Source organism: Rhinatrema bivittatum, chromosome 2 (genome assembly GCF_901001135.1).
Source record: "Rhinatrema bivittatum chromosome 2, aRhiBiv1.1, whole genome shotgun sequence".
NCBI lineage: Eukaryota > Metazoa > Chordata > Amphibia > Gymnophiona > Rhinatrematidae > Rhinatrema > Rhinatrema bivittatum.
Genome location: NC_042616.1, coordinates 158,808,407 through 158,829,051, shown reverse-complemented (window position 1 = coordinate 158,829,051; position 20,645 = coordinate 158,808,407). Strand labels below are relative to the sequence as shown.

At 41.5% G+C, this 20,645-nt stretch overlaps 1 protein-coding gene across 2 annotated transcripts in view; it reads left to right on the top strand.

Annotated features, from left to right (window-relative positions):
- The window catches only part of RUNDC3B (RUN domain containing 3B), a 445,916-nt gene that overhangs the window by 392,029 nt on the left and 33,242 nt on the right, over positions 1–20,645 (top strand). For both annotated transcript variants that reach the window (XM_029588802.1, XM_029588803.1), the window contains one exon: positions 19,947–20,068. In XM_029588802.1, the coding sequence (XP_029444662.1) occupies positions 19,947–20,068 (122 nt within the window). The remainder of the gene's footprint in view (positions 1–19,946; positions 20,069–20,645) is intronic.

Sequence of the window (20,645 nt, the reverse complement as noted above, 5' to 3'; positions counted from 1 at the left end):
CATCATCACCCAGGATCTGAAACAAGAGAGAATAATATGGAAAGAGTAGCCTCAAGGAACAAATACTTTTATGGCCCTTGGGGAAACTGCAAACTCCCCGGCAAAGCGTTACAAAGGAAAATAGAATTCAGTGATGTTGCAGAGGTACTCTTTATAGCATCATGAAGCAGTAAAGCAATCTTAAATGTGACCCTCCCCTGAATCGGAAGCCAGTAGAGGGACTGAAGACCTGGAGTAATGTGCTCTTGAACACTCGTCCCAGCCACAAGCTGGGCAGCAGAATTCTGCACAATCGTCAAGGCCCTGAGCAAATTTGAGGTAATATAGATGGAATTGTAATAATCCAACCCAGAAAGGATCGGAGCCTGCACCACAGTCTAAAAATAGTAGAGCCCAAGAGGAGGTTTTAATCAGCATAATAACCAAAGTTTAAAAAATGCTGCCGTCACTGCGGTCCGAACCTGGGCTTGCATTGGTAATTCAGTATCTAAAGTTACCCCTGGATTTTGTACTAGGATAGGAATATTACAGCCTTCAAATGTAAATTGTGTAGGAAGTCAGACATAAAAGATCTACTCAAAATTATCAACTCTGAGAGCAGTAGTCAATAGACCTTTTAGATGAGAAGGGATCTGGCTAACAATAGCTGGATAATGTGTTCAGTATAATCAGCTGGATAAATGTCCAGCTGAATATACCTGCTTAAAATTATCTGACAACATGTAGCCTGATAACTTAAAAACCTAACTGGCTATGTTTGAATACAGCTGGTTAGGTTTCTAAGTTATCCAACCTTGTGTGGCCAGATAACTTGCTAGTTATCTGGTTATCTTTAAAAGTAGCACTGTTAAGTCAGTATTAAAAATAAAAGAAATCGAAGGGCCCATGGCTCCCAGCTGTATCTTTAAATTGCAAACATTACCAGGCCGTCTTGCCACCCCCCCCCCCCCACACCCCCGCTTAAATTTGGTCTCATGCACCCCTCCCCCACCCGCCCACAGTTTGAATAGAAGCTAGCCCATCCCCCATTGGACTCCCTATCTCCCTTGGATCCCCCTCCCAGTGACAATTACCATCCCTGCCAGGAATGAGGGTCTCACTCATCTGCTCCCGGCGGCTCCAGGGCTGCTTCTGATAGGCAGTGCTGGAAGCGAAACTATGCTCAGTTTACACTTCCAGTGCTCCCAAGGGTAAAGATATCCAGATAAGTAGCAGGTGATCCGGCCACACAAGGCTGGATATGACCAATATTCAGCTAGGTTAGCCGGATATCTCAGCCCCTCCTGGAACGCCCCTGGAATACCTCTTTTTTTTTTTTTTTTTTATCCAGATAAATTCTAGCCAGATAACTACTTTTCCGGCTGAATAAGTGGCTGACTATGCCACATTTGCTTTTTAGATGGATAATGTTTGAGTTATCCGTCTCAATAAGTTCTGAATATGGACCCTTCTGTTTTGCTGACATGTAGCACAAGCTTGTTGTGAGGTAACCAGCATTTAATCATTGCTTAAACAGAAGGAAAGAAAACCTAGAGTAGCAGATCATGATGAGTGACTTGGAATAAAAAAAGCTAGAAATCGTCAGAATAGATTTTGTTACTTATGCCTAAATCAGCAAGTAGTTTACACAGTGCAGCAAGATAGATATTAAAAAGGGTATCAGATAGAGCTTGAGGATTCCCTATGATGATATTTTGTCAGGAGGAGACCATGGAACCAGTGCTCACCTGCTACAAATGTCCAGATAGATAAGAGGAAAACTATTACAGAACAGTACCAGATAGCCCAATCTCATTCAGATGGGCAAGCAAAATTGAATGGTTCAGGATATCAAAGGCAGCAGAAATATCCAAAAGAATCAGTACGAAGCTTAAAATCATTCTCAAAGCCGCACCTGATCATATCACGATTAGACAATAGTAGCACCTCCGTAATAAGATTCTTATGAAAACCCTATTGATGACAATCAAGAGGAGAATGGTCATTCAGTTGGCTGAGTACAACACTTTTGGCCACTTTAGATTTAAAAAACAAAAAGAGGAAGTGATGGGAGAGGGCGATAATTAGACAATACAGATGGATCAAGGGAAGGTTTTTCTTTAATACTAGTTGAATAGGTACCTGCTTCAATATAGCTGGACAGAGCCATAGCCAGGCAATTTGGCGCCTCTGGCCAAGTGAAAAACTGCACCCTCACTCATTACACAACACATGACACCATGAGCTGGGAGACTCTGTTCAATGTTTGTACAGCAATGCCCATGGCTAGTGCAAGGGGATTAGGTGCCCTAGGAAAACTTTACAGCCTTGCACTCTCCACCCCATCACACCCTCCTCACACACTATTAAAACTTATACATTTATAACATATTTTATATGAAAAAGAACATTCAAAGCACAGTCTTCTGAGGTAAAAATATCACTTACAATATGTATATAATATTTACAAGCACTGCTGAGGTGCCAACCAGAAAACCCTGCAAAAAAGCAAGAGATACTTGGAACCTGTATGGTATTAGACCTACTGTATTGTCAAATGACAATTTTATTATTTGTTTTATAAGATAACCCACTACTGTCAGACCAACTGGTATTAGGCCTATTGTAATGCATCTTGGGTATGGGCATGACAGAGAGCCATTCAAACAGCAACAACCCTACCTATCGGGCCGATACAGTACAGTGCGCTCCGTTTTCGACGCGCTAGCTTTACCCCTTATTCAGTAAGGGGTAATAGCGCGTCGAAAACACACAGCCAACCTCCCTGAAACTAATAGCGCCCGCAACATGCAAATGTATGTTGATGGCCCTATTAGTTATTCCCGCGCGATTCAGTAAGTAAAATGTGGTGAAGCCGCACATTTTACTTTCAAAAATTAATGCCTGCCGGCGCCAGGGAAGTGTACAGAAAAGCAGAATAAAATGCTTTTCTGTACACCCTCCGACTTAATATCATAGCGATATAAGTGATATTAAGTCGGAGGCCCCAAAAATAAAAAAAAATCAAATATTTTAAAAAAAATAATTTTAAATCGGCCCGTGGGTCAGAACATGGACGCTCAATTATGCTGGTGTCCGTTTTCCGAACCCATGGCTGTCAGCGAGTAACCGATGCCGGCAAAATTGAGCGTCAGCTGTCAAACTTGCTGACAGCCGCCACCCCTGTCAAAAAAGAGGCGCTAGGGACACGTTGGTGTCCCTAGCGCCTCTTTTTACCGTGGGCCCTAATTTGCATAGGCCACCCTCCTGAATCGCACGCCCAGGAGAGTGGCCTATGCGCGCACCAGGAGAGTGGGCGCTCGCCGGCTCTCCCGCACATTTTTCTGTATCGGCCTGTATGAAAGTTAATTCTACAAATATTAGATCAGGCCTAAAATAGCAATATACTCACTATTAGGAAAACAGAACAAGCCAAGCTGCTATAGATCCCTACATAGAAACTACGCACTAATGGAATAACTCACTTCAGTCACACATGCAAAACACAGATAGATCCTCAAATACAGAATAAAGAGACCATACAGTGTAAATAGAAATGTACAGACAAAAAATAAACTGGAAACTGCAACAAGCCAAATTCTGTATGCACTGCAACAATGGAAAAAACAGAAACATTACCATTCCTCATAAAACAAAATTAGTAAAGCCATACCAATAAAAAGAATAATTCAAAACAATTAGGGTTCGATTTTAAAGGCGGCGTGTGGTTTCCAGTGAATGCAGATGGATGAGCTGATTTTATAACGTGCAAATAAAACTGATAATTTGTTGATATTCATTGAGCATTAATCAACAAAATATTCAAAGAGACTATGGCAGAAGGCAAAATATATTTATAAATGGTCACAGGTACAAGGTAGGAAGTCAGGCTTCCATTCTACACCCCATACAGTCAAAAATCATAGCAGATATATTGCACAGAGCCATTAAAAAGAGTTAAACAAAGCCATCCACCCGAGCCCTTGCGCATCATCCTCAGTGATGTCACGAGGGGGGTGGGGAAATCAGGTCACAGCACTGGCTAGAGTTTGCAGCAGGAGAGAGGTGGCATGATGACAGGCTCGCTAAAGGTGATCAGAGGCTCATATCCTCTCACTGGGTAAGTCACTGTACTTGAGGAGCATTATAAAATTCTCAGTTCCTATCATTCTGATTTGTTTGGAAGGAAGTTTTAGAAAAATTTACAAATTGATGGGTAAGATAGGACAAACAAATAAGGAGTTGAAGGATTTCACAGTAAATTGGAATCTTGCTTGCTTTTTTTTTATCTGTAAACCCTAGGTTGGGTGTATGTGTAGTACTGCTATAGAACGAAGGAGGAGGAGTAGAAGGGACCTCATGCATGTTTATTCCAGTGCAAACATTGTTCCAGTTTTACATCATATATTTTGCATCTGAAGAAATACTTGCATTAGAACAAAACTTTAATAAATCTGTATTTTATAATCACTTGTGTGTAGATTAGGAGTAAAAATCTCAGCCTCTACTCAGATCATTAAGACCTCATCATCTTTATTGCAACCAATTCTGGAGGCTGCACATCCAAAGTGATGTAAACAGAGGAGACCATTCCAAGGAAGTGCTAAACAAGAAATCACAGTGCACATAAAACCCCTGTTTCGCTGCAGAGCAAAACAAAAAAAAAAAAAAATCACACCAGTTACTCCAGATCATTACCCATCTGACTGATCTAAGGTCATGAAAAGGAATTGGGAGGGGACAGAGGGAGGTATTAGGAAGCAAAGACAGAGAGGCATACCACAGATTTCCAACAGTTTAAATTCTGGCTGGAGGCTTTCATAAAAATAAACTGGAACCCAGAGAATTCATACTGAAACTTTCTTCTTTTTCTGAAGCAAAGTAGACAGCTGATCTGGGTCCCAGCTTACATGTGCAAGAATTGTTCCCTGTAAAACAAGTCCCAGAGATAAAGCTTCCTGTTTCAAATCCTAAATTTCTCCTCCTAAACTGAAATCATCTTAAAATGGCACAAATATATTTGAACTTTCAAGCCAAGAAACAAAGACCCTATCTTCTTTAAAAAAAAAAAAATAGAATCAGTTCCGATCTGAGTACAAAAAGGAGGGTTAGTAATTAGGTCCCTCTTACACAGTCTTGAGTAAATGAGCACACAAGATCCCCTATTTAAGTTACACCCAATACTCCTCCCTTCTCGTGTCAAACCATAAAACTATTGCTCAAAACTCCGGGCCTGCTAGGTCCTTCCTGCATAGTCTGTGTGACAGACATGGCTACATGAGCACCTGCAGTTTCATTAGGTTTTCTCATTATTACTGTACATGCAGTCCTGCCAGACAGGCCAAGCTGCCAGTTTAATTGTATGATTGCAGCCTACATCCATGGCCCATGCTTTTCCCTAAACAAGTTTAAATTCCTTCCAATTTACCCATTTTCTGTTCAAATCCATCTTTTTCGCACCCATTTCATTTTGCCATATTCAGCTGGGATGATATCTGACCAGATGGTCTTAGTTTAGGGGAATAAAGCTGCCATCCAAATCTTTTCAAATCTTACTATAAACTCATCTCCCTTGCAGGCTATCGCCCTCTGGGTGAATCGGAATGCAGTGCAGAGGGGTTGATGGTTTCTTCTGTACATTTAAGTTGGTATCAGTTGTGCTATTTTCTATCTAAAGTACTTTAATCTCTCAGAGGTTCGTATTACGCAAGTAACTACCCAGACAGTCAGTGGCACTTATCCGGATTAAAGTGTCACCAGGTATAATCAGACAGCTATCCGGGTCACTTTGATGCTAACTGGGCTTTGGGAATTGGAAACAAGTAGGGAATTAGTGGCACCCCGATTTCCCCCTCCCTCCTGACCCTCAGGATAATGAAATGTGGTGGGTCTGTGGTGCTCCAAGCCCTATCCTCTACCTTAAAAAAGAAAAATAAAATGTGGTTTGCCAAATCCCCTTCCCACCCTGAAACTCCCAAAAGTATCCCTGAAGCCCAGCACTTAATATTCATTTATTCACTGCCCTCCAGGGTGGATAGACCAGTTCTTGTTCAGAACTCAGTACTGAATGGGAATTAACTCCTTCCCTGTCAGTGAGTTCTGAATGGGGCTTGGTCCCTTCACGGATATTCAGCACTAGGTGAACAAAGTGAAACTGTGCCCCAAGAGCGCCTTCAGCACCACCTCTTTATAACGGGTTAAATTTGTGTGAGTAACTGTTTGTCAGGACAAAAGTTTGCCCGTGAGCAGTGGGAGGAGGGAGGAAAGGAAATTTCAAACACCAGCTGCTGTTTGGTTCACTCCAAAAGTTAGCTGGACAAATCATTTGAATATTGACCTCTTTGGTTCCAATCCTTGCTGTTCTCACCATCTCTCTGCAGCTTGCATCCTGGCCCAAAACATGGGAGTAGCCACAGAGCCAAACTAATATTTGATAGCTCACTGGGTACTGCTTGGGCTTAACCTCCTTTCAGGGCAGTATCCTCACACTACCAACCCATTGCATCAATCTGACCGATCTCAGGGGAGTAGTGGCCCATGGTACCAACCCAGGTAATCCCACAGCCTGATGCGTCACTGGATCATGCTTCTGCTGTCTTTTCAGTTTTTTTGCATCCAAAGATCTTTACTTAGCAAGTTACTTAGCAAGTGTTTATCCTAAGCCTTCTTGAAATCATTTATCATTTAAGCCTCTAGCCATAATGATAACTTTCATTACTTACAATCTATCTCATGCATATTCATTGTGAATATCCTGAAAAGATGACTGGCTAAGTGTGTTCCGATGACTGGGTTGAGATCCCCCCCCCCCCCCCCCCCTGTGTTATGGAGTAGCCCACCTGGTCCCATGGCTTTGTCCACTCTGTTTTGCTAGCTAGCTCCATATAAAGACACTCTTTGGTAAATGGTTTTGTATCTATCCCACTTCCATACATACCCTTCCCAAAAATCCAGGACTTTGAGCTTTATGTGTTTCCTCTTCCCCTTACATCAGATATTACTGTCTAATGCTCAGTGATGTTCAGATGGGCACCTACCTAGACGTTAGACACTTTTTCAATTTGTATGAACCAGGTTCAGTATCACCTCTTCCCTCTGATTCTATTATCATTTGTCTTAGGAGAACCCCTTAAAGAAGTCCAGGTCGATTCTACTCTAACAGAATCTGCAGCTAGGTTACTCCAATCCACATCTGTCAGGTTAAGATAGCAATCCAACAACACCTCAACCTTCATTTCCACTTTTTGGATGTCTTTTTCCAGATACCCGTCCTTGATGCAAATAGGAGCCAGATAGCCTTCTAGCTATTTCTCCTTGAATTACCTACACTATAGCCTTATACCTATTTCCCTTGTATATCCTGCCGCTCTAGAGCAGTGGTTCCCAACCCTTTTTGTTTTGGGGCACGCCTGGCACACCATCCATTTCATACAGTCAGGAGGCGTGTAGAGAGAATGAAGGTTCTTCAACTCTTGGAAGATATTTCTATTCAATTTATTATATAGGTAGCTCCTTTATATACAAACAAATAAGGTTAACAGTCTTTTGTCAAGGTCACTCGACACGGACCTTGTGTTTCGCCCGAAGCCTGCGTCGGGAGGGATTGCACCATTTATAGTGAACACTACAAATAAGAGGAAAACAGTATTTTCAATATAAGAATCACAATACATGGGAAAAATACTACTAAACAGAAATATGACATACCTCTTTAGCTGGATGAAGGCTTTATAACATGGAGCGCAAACAGACTGACTGTTCTTACTGACATTTAAAGCCAAAAAAGGTGCCAAAAGAGGCTAATCAATCATAACAGCACAGCAAGATACAATGAGCACCCAATCAAAAGCATTGAGCAAAGTAGAACCAGAAAGAGAACTTAATAGACAATGAAAAAGAAATACAGCATAAACTGTCAATAGACAAGAGGACCTGCTTTGGGTTTCCAAGAAGGCTGGGTCTTATCTGCATGGAGCAGCCATGCTTATAACCCTAACATCAATGAGCTTAGGGTGACCAGATGTTGTGGACAACAGCCTAACTAGATTTGATGGCTGTTTGAATTATTACAAAGCGTAGTGACAAGAAATGGGAGGAGGCCTGGGTGTTGAAGTAAGTATGGAATATGTAAGACCCAACAACAATGTCAAGACATCAAAGTCTGTAACACTGTTTAAACCTACTGGAATCAGGATATAGAGAGCACAGATAGGAACCTGGTTGAGAAGCTGGGCTTAAGACATAGGGGGAGCTATTATTGGTTAAAGTGTGTAAACTTATATGTTCATCAACTAAATGTGGCAGAGAATCAGAAATACAACTGGGCAGACTGGATTATCTATTGTGATCTATTATATTACTAAAAGTGTAAAGACCTGACAAATATTACATGGAAAAAAGGTGTGTGTATGCATTCATTCATTCATTCCCCAACCTCCCCCTGCAACTGGGAATGTTCCTTTTCTCAAATAGCTTTAAGTATGTGCATAGTGTAACATGTTTTCCCTTGCGTGAAACATGTGCAAAATTGTCATCTTGTATTGACTCATGGAAAACATAATTTTTATCGTATTTCATGTTCAGTTAGCTTATTAAAGCTTAATTTTTGGTGGGATATCAAGAGTAAACCCCACAGAAGCAAAGTGTTGGAAGGTCAGCCTCAATATTGTATTTTGAGCATGCCTGATAGTGTGACCAATATATAAATATAAGCAAATTATACGTAGAGAGAGATTACTATGCAACGATATGTGAATACATACAATGGTTACATGCAGGTACTCTTCTCCCCTGTATAAACAATTTCAGCATTACTTCCAGTACACTGCCTAAAGAAGGAACTTTAGCACATTAAAGATCTGTAAACCTCCTAAGTCAGGGGCTTCCCAACCTTTCAGAGAATGTGGACCTCTTTTCAGCCTCCAAAACATTAGGACCCCCCCAGGCATTTTTCCTTTACTTTTTGCATGACAATAAAGGAAATAAATGATACGCACTCTAGAATCATTCATAATGTATGAAATGTACAATTCAATAATGCTTACCAATCTAAACTGACTAAATAGGGAGGGCAATTTGCTAAGCTATTTAAAAATTGCCCTCATAATTGAAGGTTGAAGCAAACAGTGGCCTGCACCTCCCACTTCAGCTGCAGTGGGGAAAAGGGAAAAAGTTCAGAAGGGTTCCAGGTTGGCAGCTTGGTGCGACCTGGCAGAAAATCTGCACCGATACCTGCAGTCTAATTTTGAAAACTTGGCCGACAGAGAGAAGCCGGTACTCTTGAACCTGCGTCATTTGCACCTGCTTTGAAGTGCATGAGTGAAAGTCTGCACCAGAATTTCACAATTAAATCCTTGCATGTACTTTCCCTTCCCCTATCTACCCCACTCCTTTTTTTCCCCCCATGCTGGTAAAAGTCTGCATGCTCTTCTCAGCGCAAGCACTCTGACCCTTAGTAGCCGGGGAGTAGCAGTTTTCAAAGGGTCTTTTTAAGTGGGTAAATAAATACGTGTTTACCCACATAAACAGATTTGCAAATTACCTTCCCTGAAAATTGACCCCCTTTTAGCCTGATTTTCTTTTAAATTTTATTATTTTCTTTTGTGATTCTTACAAAAACCTACAGAAAATTATAGTCACTAAATAATTTAGATTTTAGAATAAGCAAAACAATAACCTGCTTTTCAAAGGGAAGAAGGTTTATGAGATCTCCATGTCTGTCTGTTGCCCCCCCCCCCCCCCAAATAACTTTTATGTTTAATGTCACAGCCACACCTGGCTGTTGTCTCATCCTCCCTCCTCCTTGATCTCTGGTGATAATCTCTCCCTTCTGCCCTCCTGGACCCTAGTAGTCCTCCATCCCTCCCTCCTGTCCCTCTCTCTTTCTCTCTCTCTCTCTCTGTCTCTCTCTCTCCTTCCGGTGCAGCAGGATTCCTGGGGATCCTCTCCTCTTCCCCAGTGGGCTTATCTCCCCTAATAAGCTGCCATCCACTCTTTCTTCCCAGGTCAATCATTGGATTTCCGTTTCCCTCTTTATTCTCCTTTTCTTCCTTCATTTGTCTTATTCCTTCTCCCTTCTGTCTTTCCCCTCAGATTATCAACCCCAGTCCTATTTCCTCCTTTCTTCCTATGAGCTATTCAATTTACCTTTATTGCTGCTGCTATCCTCCCTCGTTTTTGGGGCCAGTGGCAGACCCCATGGCAGTGAAGTAGAGGGAAGTGCTTCTCACCTCTGTGAGCGTTATGCTTTCTTCTGCTTTCCTCAGTGTGCAGGACTAAGCTGCTGAAGCTTCCAAAAGCTGCAGTCAGGCTCTGATCTTCCCCATCCTCACTGTGTAGTACTGGGTTTATGACTCTTGAAATTAGTCCCTCTCCCCCCTTTCACTACTGGACATGCAACAGTGTGGTTTGAGGCTCCTACTAGGTGCCACTGGCCCTTCTCTGTCGCTCCTCTACCTAGCCTGCAGCAATGTGGGGTGAAGAGTCTGGGGCATTAAAAATTCAATAAATAAACGATTTAAAAAAAAAAAAAAAAAAAAAAGGAGAAGGTGACCTCAGTTCTATTCCTGCCTCGACTGGGTATTCTGTGGGGGTCTCTAGAAGTCAAATGCAAAATTTGGGTGAACCGGGCCTGAAATGAATATACTATGAAAACCACATTAAATGTCTTTCATATCAGTGACGGTATTATTCAACAAATACTGTATAATGGAAAAAAAATTGGAAAGGGGTCCCTTGGAAGTGCAGTGGCATTGCTACGCTGTACTTCTCATTTAAGTTCCTTGGTTTCTGGCTTTGCTAGTATGCATATAGTATAGTCACATACGGGTCACAAACAAATAAACAACCTCTTTATCCCAATAATGTATAAATACTACAAAAAAGAGGATCTCTTCAACAAATAAATTTGTTTTATTCATATGTAACATTCACCTATCTAACAATAAAATCTATCTAGCACAACCATCCATCTCATACATACACCCACATAAAAACATTTATCATCAAAAAACAGGAACGATGTATCACATGTAATGTATATAAAGATATAAATTTTATACACAGTGTCTATTCAAAAAACAAATTACATAAAGTGCAAATGCTTTTCTCCAAATATATTTATCTTAATCTTAAACAATTTATATAAAGTGCAACTGCTTTTTCTTTAAATAGTAATTTGCATAAATCACGACACAGATAGTAATCCTTATAAAATCCTAAAGTGCAACTGCTTTTTCTTTAAATAGTACTTTGCATAAATGTTAGTCCACATAAAGTCCAACAAAGATCTTTGTTTCGCCTGATCTCTCAAAGGCTTCTTCAGGGAAGGACTAAAGCGTCAGAATGCAACCAGCCCTGTATATCTCTCAACGGGTGTGCTTATAAATCTCATCCGTATGCTGAAAGTCTTCTACCAGACAAATTTTATCCAGGCTCTTAAATATGTCAAATATAGTCCCTTGAGCGGGACTTCATCTTCTTTCAAAACTATAAATAAATTACACACAAATATATATCAAGAATTGATTCAAAGGACAAGTCCCTTAATAACATGCATATTTTTATTTTTATTTATTTATTGTCACGCCCCCGTACTAACTCAGACACGAAGCTTAACCCCAAACCTATTACATCACGCACTGCATCAATAGCGTTACCACCCCAAACACCAAACTACAAAATACTACCAGTACCTGCCGAAAGATTTTTTCTCCATATGGTAGTTCCCAGCTAATTTAATTCGAACATCCGCATCTATAACAAAAATACAACTAAAGAAAATTACATATTCCACAAAACACTTTCTTCATTAAATCCCACAAAAGATACCTTACCTTCAACCAAAGCCTTCAAATCTCTATCATTGCCTATTTTTCAAAAGAAGTTCTTCAGAGATTCATGTTCTTAAAAACTGCACCACCTATTTCAAAACAAAAGTCCATCAGAAATATACCCATATAACCTAAACGATTATTCCCAACTCACCAACGCGGATTACCAACGACTCCTTACCCGGAAATGACATCATCTCCATGTTTGAAAGCAACGGGATTACCACATATCTCGCGTTCCCTTATATACTCCCTAAGTATTTCACATAATCAAACTTAATTGCACAAACAAGAGCAGGCATTCAAAAAAAGGCACTCCATTCCACCAGTCCATTAAGACCGAGCGGTGCCATAGTTTTCCATTTGAAAACAAAACTTTGCTCCGCGCGGCGTAAAGCCGCAGATAAATCGCCTCCATGCCTCAAAATCACTTGTTTAATAACAAAGAAACGAATGTCCTTCCACGAATGATCAAATTCCCTCCAATGATCAACTAAGGGGGCATGTTCCTTTAAAGCTTTAATACGACTACGATGTTCGATAATGCGTATTCTCACTGGTCACTATTCGTCTGAATATTTTTCGAAAATCATGTGTTGGAAACGATACATTGATGACTTGTTTTTCGTGTGGTGTGGCTCGGGGGAGGAATTCACTCAGTTTCTAGGTATTTTGAATTCCAGCGATATACATTTGAAATTCACTACATCTATACACTCTAATACAGTTAGTTTTCTGGATATGCAGGTGTTCAGTCATGAAGGGAAACTGATTACTTCTGTTTACAGGAAAAAGACAGATAAGAATACCTTACTCCATTATGAAAGTTTCCATCCCAAGAGGGTGAAAAATAATATTCCCGTGGGCCAATTTTTGAGCTATAGGCGCTTATGTAATTCTACACTTGACTTTAAGATTCAGGCTCAAAAACTATGGGAGAGATTTAAAGCCCGCGGATATTCTAATTCATGTATAAAGAAGGCGTACAAAAGAGCATTGTACGCAAATAGGGAGAATCTTTTTTTGCCCAGTGACAGAGAGAGTCCTTCGAGGGTAATATGCTCAGTCACTTACTCCATGAAAGCTTTTGCAATAAAAGATTCCATCTTGAAGTATTGGCATATTTTATCTCCATTGAAGATATTTGATGAATTGCCTATATTTGCTATAAAGAAACGTCAGTCCATACGAGACAGATTGAAGGGATCAACTGTGAAGAATATTGAGAATAATCAGGACCAGGGCCAGAGCCTTTGTGGCTCTTGCTCAGTGTGTCAACATGTTGTGTCCTGTACAAGTTTTCAGCCTCCTAATGTGAATTATGTTTATACATTACCAGGTTCATTTTCATGTGACAGTAGTGGGGTGGTGTATATTGTTCAATGCCCTTGTGGCTTGATATACGTGGGACAAACGTGTAGACCAGTGAGAATACGCATTATCGAACATCGTAGTCGTATTAAAGCTTTAAAGGAACATGCCCCCTTAGTTGATCATTGGAGGGAATTTGATCATTCGTGGAAGGACATTCGTTTCTTTGTTATTAAACAAGTGATTTTGAGGCATGGAGGCGATTTATCTGCGGCTTTACGCCGCGCGGAGCAAAGTTTTGTTTTCAAATGGAAAACTATGGCACCGCTCGGTCTTAATGGACTGGTGGAATGGAGTGCCTTTTTTTGAATGCCTGCTCTTGTTTGTGCAATTAAGTTTGATTATGTGAAATACTTAGGGAGTATATAAGGGAACGCGAGATATGTGGTAATCCCGTTGCTTTCAAACATGGAGATGATGTCATTTCCGGGTAAGGAGTCGTTGGTAATCCGCGTTGGTTAGTTGGGAATAATCGTTTAGGTTATATGGGTATATTTCTGATGGACTTTTGTTTTGAAATAGGTGGTGCAGTTTTTAACAACATGAATCTCTGAAGAACTTCTTTTGAAAAATAGGCAATGATATAGAGAAATTTGAAGGCTTTGGTTGAAGGTAAGGTATCTTTTGTGGGGTTTAATGAAGAAAGTGTTTTGTGGAATATGTAATTTTCTTTAGTTGTATTTTTGTTATAGATGCGGATGTTCGAATTAAATTAGCTGGGAACTACCATATGGAGAAAAAAACTTTCGGCAGGTACTGGTAGTATTTTGTAGTTTGGTGTTTGGGGTGGTAACGCTATTGATGCAGTGCGTGATGTAATAGGTTTGGGGTTAAGCTTCGTGTCTGAGTTAGTACGGGGGCGTGATAATAAATAAATAAAAATAAAAATATGCATGTTATTAAGGGACTTGTCCTTTGAATCAATTCTTGATATATATTTATGTGTAATTTATTTATAGTTTTGAAAGAAGATGAAGTCCCGCTCAAGGGACTATATTTGACATATTTAAGAGCCTGGATAAAATTTGTCTGGTAGAAGACTTTCAGCATACGGATGAGATTTATAAGCACACCCGTTGAGAGATATACAGGGCTGGTTGCATTCTGACGCTTTAGTCCTTCCCTGAAGAAGCCTTTGAGAGATCAGGCGAAACAAAGATCTTTGTTGGACTTTATGTGGACTAACATTTATGCAAAGTACTATTTAAAGAAAAAGCAGTTGCACTTTAGGATTTTATAAGGATTACTATCTGTGTCGTCATTTATGCAAATTATTTAAAGAAAAAGCAGTTGCACTTTATATAAATTGTTTAAGATTAAGATAAATATATTTGGAGAAAAGCATTTGCACTTTATGTAATTTGTTTTTTGAATAGACACTGTGTATAAAATGTATATCTTTATATTTATTTATTTTATTTTATTTAAAATTTTTATATACCGGCATTCATGTTGCAAACACATCATGCCGGTTTACATATAACAGGGGTGTACAGTGAACAATTCAATAACCTATTTGTGTAGAAGGAAGCAGTTACAAATAACAAGGTAAAAGAACTGGGAGGAGAGAAGAAAAGGGAGAGAATAACATTAGGTATAGGTATTTACATTAGTAATAACATTTTTACATGTGGAAGTGGTAGAATCTGGCTGAATAGAATTAATCGGTGTCCGGGAAAGCTTTTTTAAACAGCCAGGTCTTAAGTCTCTTCCTGAAGGTTGGGAGGCTGGGCTCCTGTCTAAGGTCCGGTGGGATGGAGTTCCATAGAAGGGGGCCGGCTGTTGAAAAGGCCCGATCTCTCAAGGTAATGTGTTTGGTAGATCTGGCTGGGGGCACTTGAAGAGATCCTCTGAGTGTGTCTCTTGTTGGTCTGGCGGAGTTATAAATTTGGAATGGGAATTGTAAGTCGAGTGGGGTGTGTTGATGGATGGTTTTGTATATTATGGAAAGAGATTTGTAGAGGATTCTAAAGTGAACAGGCAACCAGTGGAGATCTTTTAGGATTGGAGATATATGGTCCCTCCTCCTGGAGTTTGTCAGTAATCTTGCCGCAGCGTTTTGTAACATCTGGAGGGGTCTAGTATAGGAGGAAGGTAGGCCCAGTAGGATAGAGTTACAGTAATCGATCTTAGAAAAAATGATAGCTTGTAGAATGGTTCTGAAGTCCTGAGTGTGGAAGAGTGGTCTAATTCTTTTCAGAACTTGGAGTTTGTGGAAACAGTCCTTGGTGGTTCTGTTGATGTAAGCTTTAAGGTTCATCCGGTTATCAATTAATACTCCTAGATCTCTCACCTGTGTAGTAGTTGGGATAGTTGGAGGATTAGAGATGGCATTGTTATCTGGGGAGATGAGAAGCAGTTCTGTTTTAGAGGAGTTTAAAACTAGGTTTAGGTTAGCCAGGAGATGTTTAATTTCGAAGAGACAGTTTTCCCAGTGAACCAATGTTTTTGTGTAAGATTCTTTAATGGGTATCACGATCTGGATGTCGTCGGCGTAGAGAAAATGTTTGAGGTTAAGGTTGGAGAGGAGTTGGCAGATAGGTAAAAGATAAATGTTAAAGAGTGTAGGTGACAGTGAGGAGCCCTGAGGGACTCCTATGGATGCGTCCATTCGTGAAGATTCTTTGTTCTGTATCTTAACCTTGAAGCCTCTGTTGGAGAGAAAAGATTTAAACCATGAGAGAGCGGTGCCTGAGATACCTATAGAAGCCAGAATGGAAGTGAGAATGGAATGATTGACCGTATCAAAGGCGGCTGATAGGTCCAGTAGAATTAAGAGGAAGGATTGGCCTTTGTCAAGGCCCATTAATATGAAGTCAGACATGGAGATGAGGAGGGATTCTGTGTTCAGTGATTTGCGAAATCCGTATTGTGATTGGAATAGGATTTTGTTTTCTTCTATGAATTCGGAGAGTTGAGTATTGACAACTTTTTCTAGAATCTTGGCTATGAATGGGAGATTGGCGATAGGACGGAAGTTGTTGGGGTCTTTAGGATCCAAGTTGGGTTTCTTGAGTAGAGGTTTGATGGAGGCCAATTTGAGGTCGTCAGGATATAGTCCTTGGGAGAGTGAGCAGTTTATGATGTCCGACAATGTTTTAGCGATGGAGTCAGGGATGGCCAGGAGCAGTTTGGTGGGGATAGTATCCAAAGGGTGGGAGGAAGGTTTCATTCTTCTTATAAGAGTTTGTATCTCTAAGATAGAGATGGGTTCAAGTGTTTCCAGACCATTGTTGTTGGGGGATGATTGTTGAAGAGACTGGTAAAGAGCAGGGTCGGTGGGATTAGAAGGCAGATGAGTTAGAAGGCTGTTGACTTTGTTGTGAAAATGAAGAGCAAGTTCTTCAGCTTTGGGTTGTGCTAGGTCGTTGGGAATCTCCTGTGGGATGATTTGGGTGAGATTGGAGACATAGGCAAAGAGGGCTTTTGCGTCGAAGATTAAGTGGTGAATCTTGGATGCATAGTAGTCCCTTTTGGATTTAGAGGTAGTTGACTTGTATTGATGGAGGGTGGCTTTGTAGATGGATCGTGTATTGGTGCTTGGGGATTTGCGCCAGTCGCTCTCTTTCTGTCTTAGATTTTGTTTTAGCTTTCTTAGTTCTTCCGTGAACCATGGTTGTCTTTTGGAGGCGTTTGGGAGTGATTTTTTGGTTGCTAGCGGACATAGCTTGTCGGCTATGGAATCTGTGATGGCTTTCCAAGAGCGGAGAGCTGTGTTCGGGTTTGAGAGATCAATGGATGGAAGTTGAGAGGCTAGGTGTGAGCTGAGGTCTTCTGTAGAGCAGGATCTTCTGTATGGGAAGGATGGTGAGGGCCCTTTGGAGGTGGAGGGTTTATTCAATGAGAATGCGGTTGAGATAAGTGAGTGATCAGACCAAGGGACCTTCTTGCTTTTGAGGCGTGAAGAATGTTTGATGCCAGGGTTAATAAAGATAAGATCCAGCGTGTGGCCTGCTTTGTGTGTGGGTTTGGTAACTAATTGATTGAAACCCAGGGCTGAGAGGGCTGAGAGAAAGGATTCACAGCTGGATGATGGGCTAGGGTTGTCCACATGCAGATTAAAATCTCCTAGGATAATTGCTGGAGCGTCCAGTTTGATGAGGGTTGTGATTTCCTCTACTAAGGGGGAGGGGTCTGTCTCAAGGAGGCCCGGAGGGGCGTAGACGAGTAGGATTTGTAGTTGTTCCGAGGTGAAGAGACCCATTTCTAGCTTAGAGACTGAGTTGTATGGGTGCTGGATGAACCCGAGGTCTTTTTTTGATGCAAATAGGAGTCCTCCTCCTCTTTTTTTCGGTCGGGGGATGGAGAAGATGTCGTAGTTTGATGTGGGGAGTTGGTTTATAATTGCTGTGTCCGTGGGTTTGAGCCATGTTTCTGTTATAGCACATATATCTGGTTTGGTATCAAGGAGATAGTCGTTGAGGATTAGAGATTTCTTGGACAGAGATTGTGCATTGAATAGTGAAAGTGAGAATACAGTGAGGCCTAAGAGTTGGGTGATGGGTGTTATCAAAATTGGGGTGAATGATTTAAGGTTTCGGTGTAACGCCTGTCGTTTGTGTTGTAGTATGAATGATCTGTTAGGTTTTCCTATTGCTGACAGGCTGTGTTGTAAAATAGGTATTGGGAAGGTGGGGAACATTTTAGCGTGTAGCGCTTGTGTTGTAGTGGTGCTGCGTTTGTGCTGTTGATGGACCGGGGGGAGAAGGCAGTCTTTGTGAGTCTTTTGCTTTAATGTAGAGTGCTGAGAGGTAGTTGTTTTGCTGTTGCTTGAGTGTTGTTTGCTCAGGATGGTTGCTTGTTCAGGATGGTTGCTTGCTGAATGCTTGTAGTATGGTTGTTAGCTGACTGCTTGCAGGATGGTTGTTAGCTGACTGCTTGCAGGATGGTTGTTTGCTGAATGCTTGTAGTATGGTTGTTAGCTCAGGATGGTTGTTAGCTGACTGCTTGCAGGATGGTTGTTAGCTGACTGCTTGCAGGATGGTTGTTAGCTGACTGCTTGCAGGATGGTTGTTTGCTGAATGCTTGTAGTATGGTTGTTAGCTGACTGCTTGCAGGATGGTTGTTAGCTGACTGCTTGCAGGATGGTTGTTAGCTGACTGCTTGCAGGATGGTTGTTAGCTGACTGCTTGCAGGATGGTTGTTTGCTGAATGCTTGTAGTATGGTTGTTAGCTGACTGCTTGCAGGATGGTTGTTTGCTGAATGCTTGTAGTATGGTTGTTTTGCTCAGGATGGTTGTTTGCTGAGCACTTGTTGAATGTTTGCAGGATGGATGCTTGTTGAGAGCTTGCTGAGATGACACTGGCTGGGTGCAGTATGGTGCTTGCTGGGAGAGAGCTGGAAGAACGTGAAGCAAGATGGATGCTGGCTGAGTACTAGTGCAGCATTGGTGCGATGCTGCTCGGGGAAGTGAGGATCGAAAACGAAGGGGCGAAACAAAGGGGCAGGCCCCTTTGTCGCGCTCCTTCGGCGCGCGACGCTCGGCGCGTGGCGCCTAGCAGGGTCTGATTTAAAGCCCTGCCGGGCTCTCTCTGGTTGGCTGCCTTCTAGTTGAGGGCGGGCCTAGGCGCGTTTCTTTTTAGTTTTTCGTTCGCCGGAATCGGCCTCGGCGATCGCGGCTGGCGTCGGGGTCCCCCGGGTGGGGAGGCCGAACACTGACCTGACCTTCCCCCGGTGGGGCTCCGGCGCCGGTCGCGCAGGTCTTCGGTTGCCGCGTGGAGGAGGAAGAGAGAGATGGCGCCTAGCAGGGTAGGATTTAAAGCCCTGCCGGGCTCTCTCTGGTTGGCTGCCTTCTAGTTGAGGGCGGGCCTAGGCGCGTTTCTTTTTAGTTTTTCGTTCGCCGGAATCGGCCTCGGCGATCGCGGCTGGCGTCGGGGTCCCCCGGGTGGGGAGGCCGAACACTGACCTGACCTTCCCCCGGTGGGGCTCCGGCGCCGGTCGCGCAGGTCTTCGGTTGCCACGTGGATGTGATACATCGTTCCTGTTTTTTGATGATAAATGTTTTTATGTGGGTGTATGTATGAGATGGATGGTTGTGCTAGATAGATTTTATTGTTAGTTAGGTGAATGTTACATATGAATAAAACAAATTTATTTGTTGAAGAGATCCTCTTTTTTGTAGTATTTATACACTTTGCTAGTATGCAGGCATGGTCGGTGCCTCTGCGTGCCACAGCACAGTGAAGGAGTTGTATGTGCCTCATTGTCAACATGCTTGGATTAACAGTTTTATGCATGATGTTTTTGTTGAAATAATCTGTGTGCCGCTTTGGACAACCTCATTGAGGTTGTTTAGAAACTTGATACTTGCATAAATCAGTTTGCTTTATTTAAGGCCAGTATGCTGATACTTGCACGTACAGATCTGGATGGAAGGACAGATGGATTTTGGCGTCCCTTCAGCGTGTTCTTGCATTGATTCACAAAGAAAAAAGATCAAGTTACAAGAAGCTTTTGAAATTAATAATAGGGTTTCTCAAATCTGGTCTTCAGCGGCTGCAAACAGGTCTGGTTTTTAGAGTAATCAACTTAATGCAAATTAGCCTTATTCTTACAGAATTTCTTATATTCTGCCTGTCATAATCAAAATGTATCTCGTGAATATCCAGAAAACCAGACTGGTCTGAAGCCCTCGCGGAGAACCCCCTGTCTATAAGGTTGAGATGAGCACAGCGGTCGATAAATGACATAGATACTAATCCCAGTATGTCTGCTTGGTTTCATCTTTGTGAAAATGTTGTGTTTTTTCTTTATTTTTCATGCAGAAAATTTTTTCAAAATCTGGATCAGCTCTCTGCAGATGGTGGTCTTTCTCACAGCTCTCTTCATCCAGGTCAATCCCAGGATGGCGATGGAAAGCATGACGGGTCAAGCCTGCTGAGCGAAGGTATCTTTATCTAGCTCAAAAATCTGTAGTCGTTTGAAAACGAGGAAAGGTATTTGGTTACTTATGACCTAGTGTTAGGATTTAATTTACTTCTCTCATCGTATCACATATAAATTCCAAAGACAAAAATAATTGCCACACTTAGTACTCATTTTCATTTCTTTTATCCAGCTTGGTCAAGTATGTTGAATTTTGTGAAATAAACATGAACCTTATTGGTAGAGTATATCAATTCTTAATTCAGTGGTCTATTGTAGGAAACAAAGCATGGACTACATTTATTTTAGGAGAACTGAATATCTAATATATGTGGATCTGTAACTGCTTTTACACTAAGTATAGTCAAAGCTGGTTAATCCATGGTTGGTTTATCCACATATCAGGGAGTGAATATCGAACTGGAAACACATCTTGCAATATGTATTGAAGATTGACTGTCTGCATTGAACAAAACTTCAGATAAAGCAGATATTGGGGATTCAGTTTTAGTGTAGACTGAAGGTATTTAGCCTGCCCTTTTTGTCTTAGCTCAATTACAACAGTCTAGACTTTTATAATAGCTATTTATTGGCCAAAT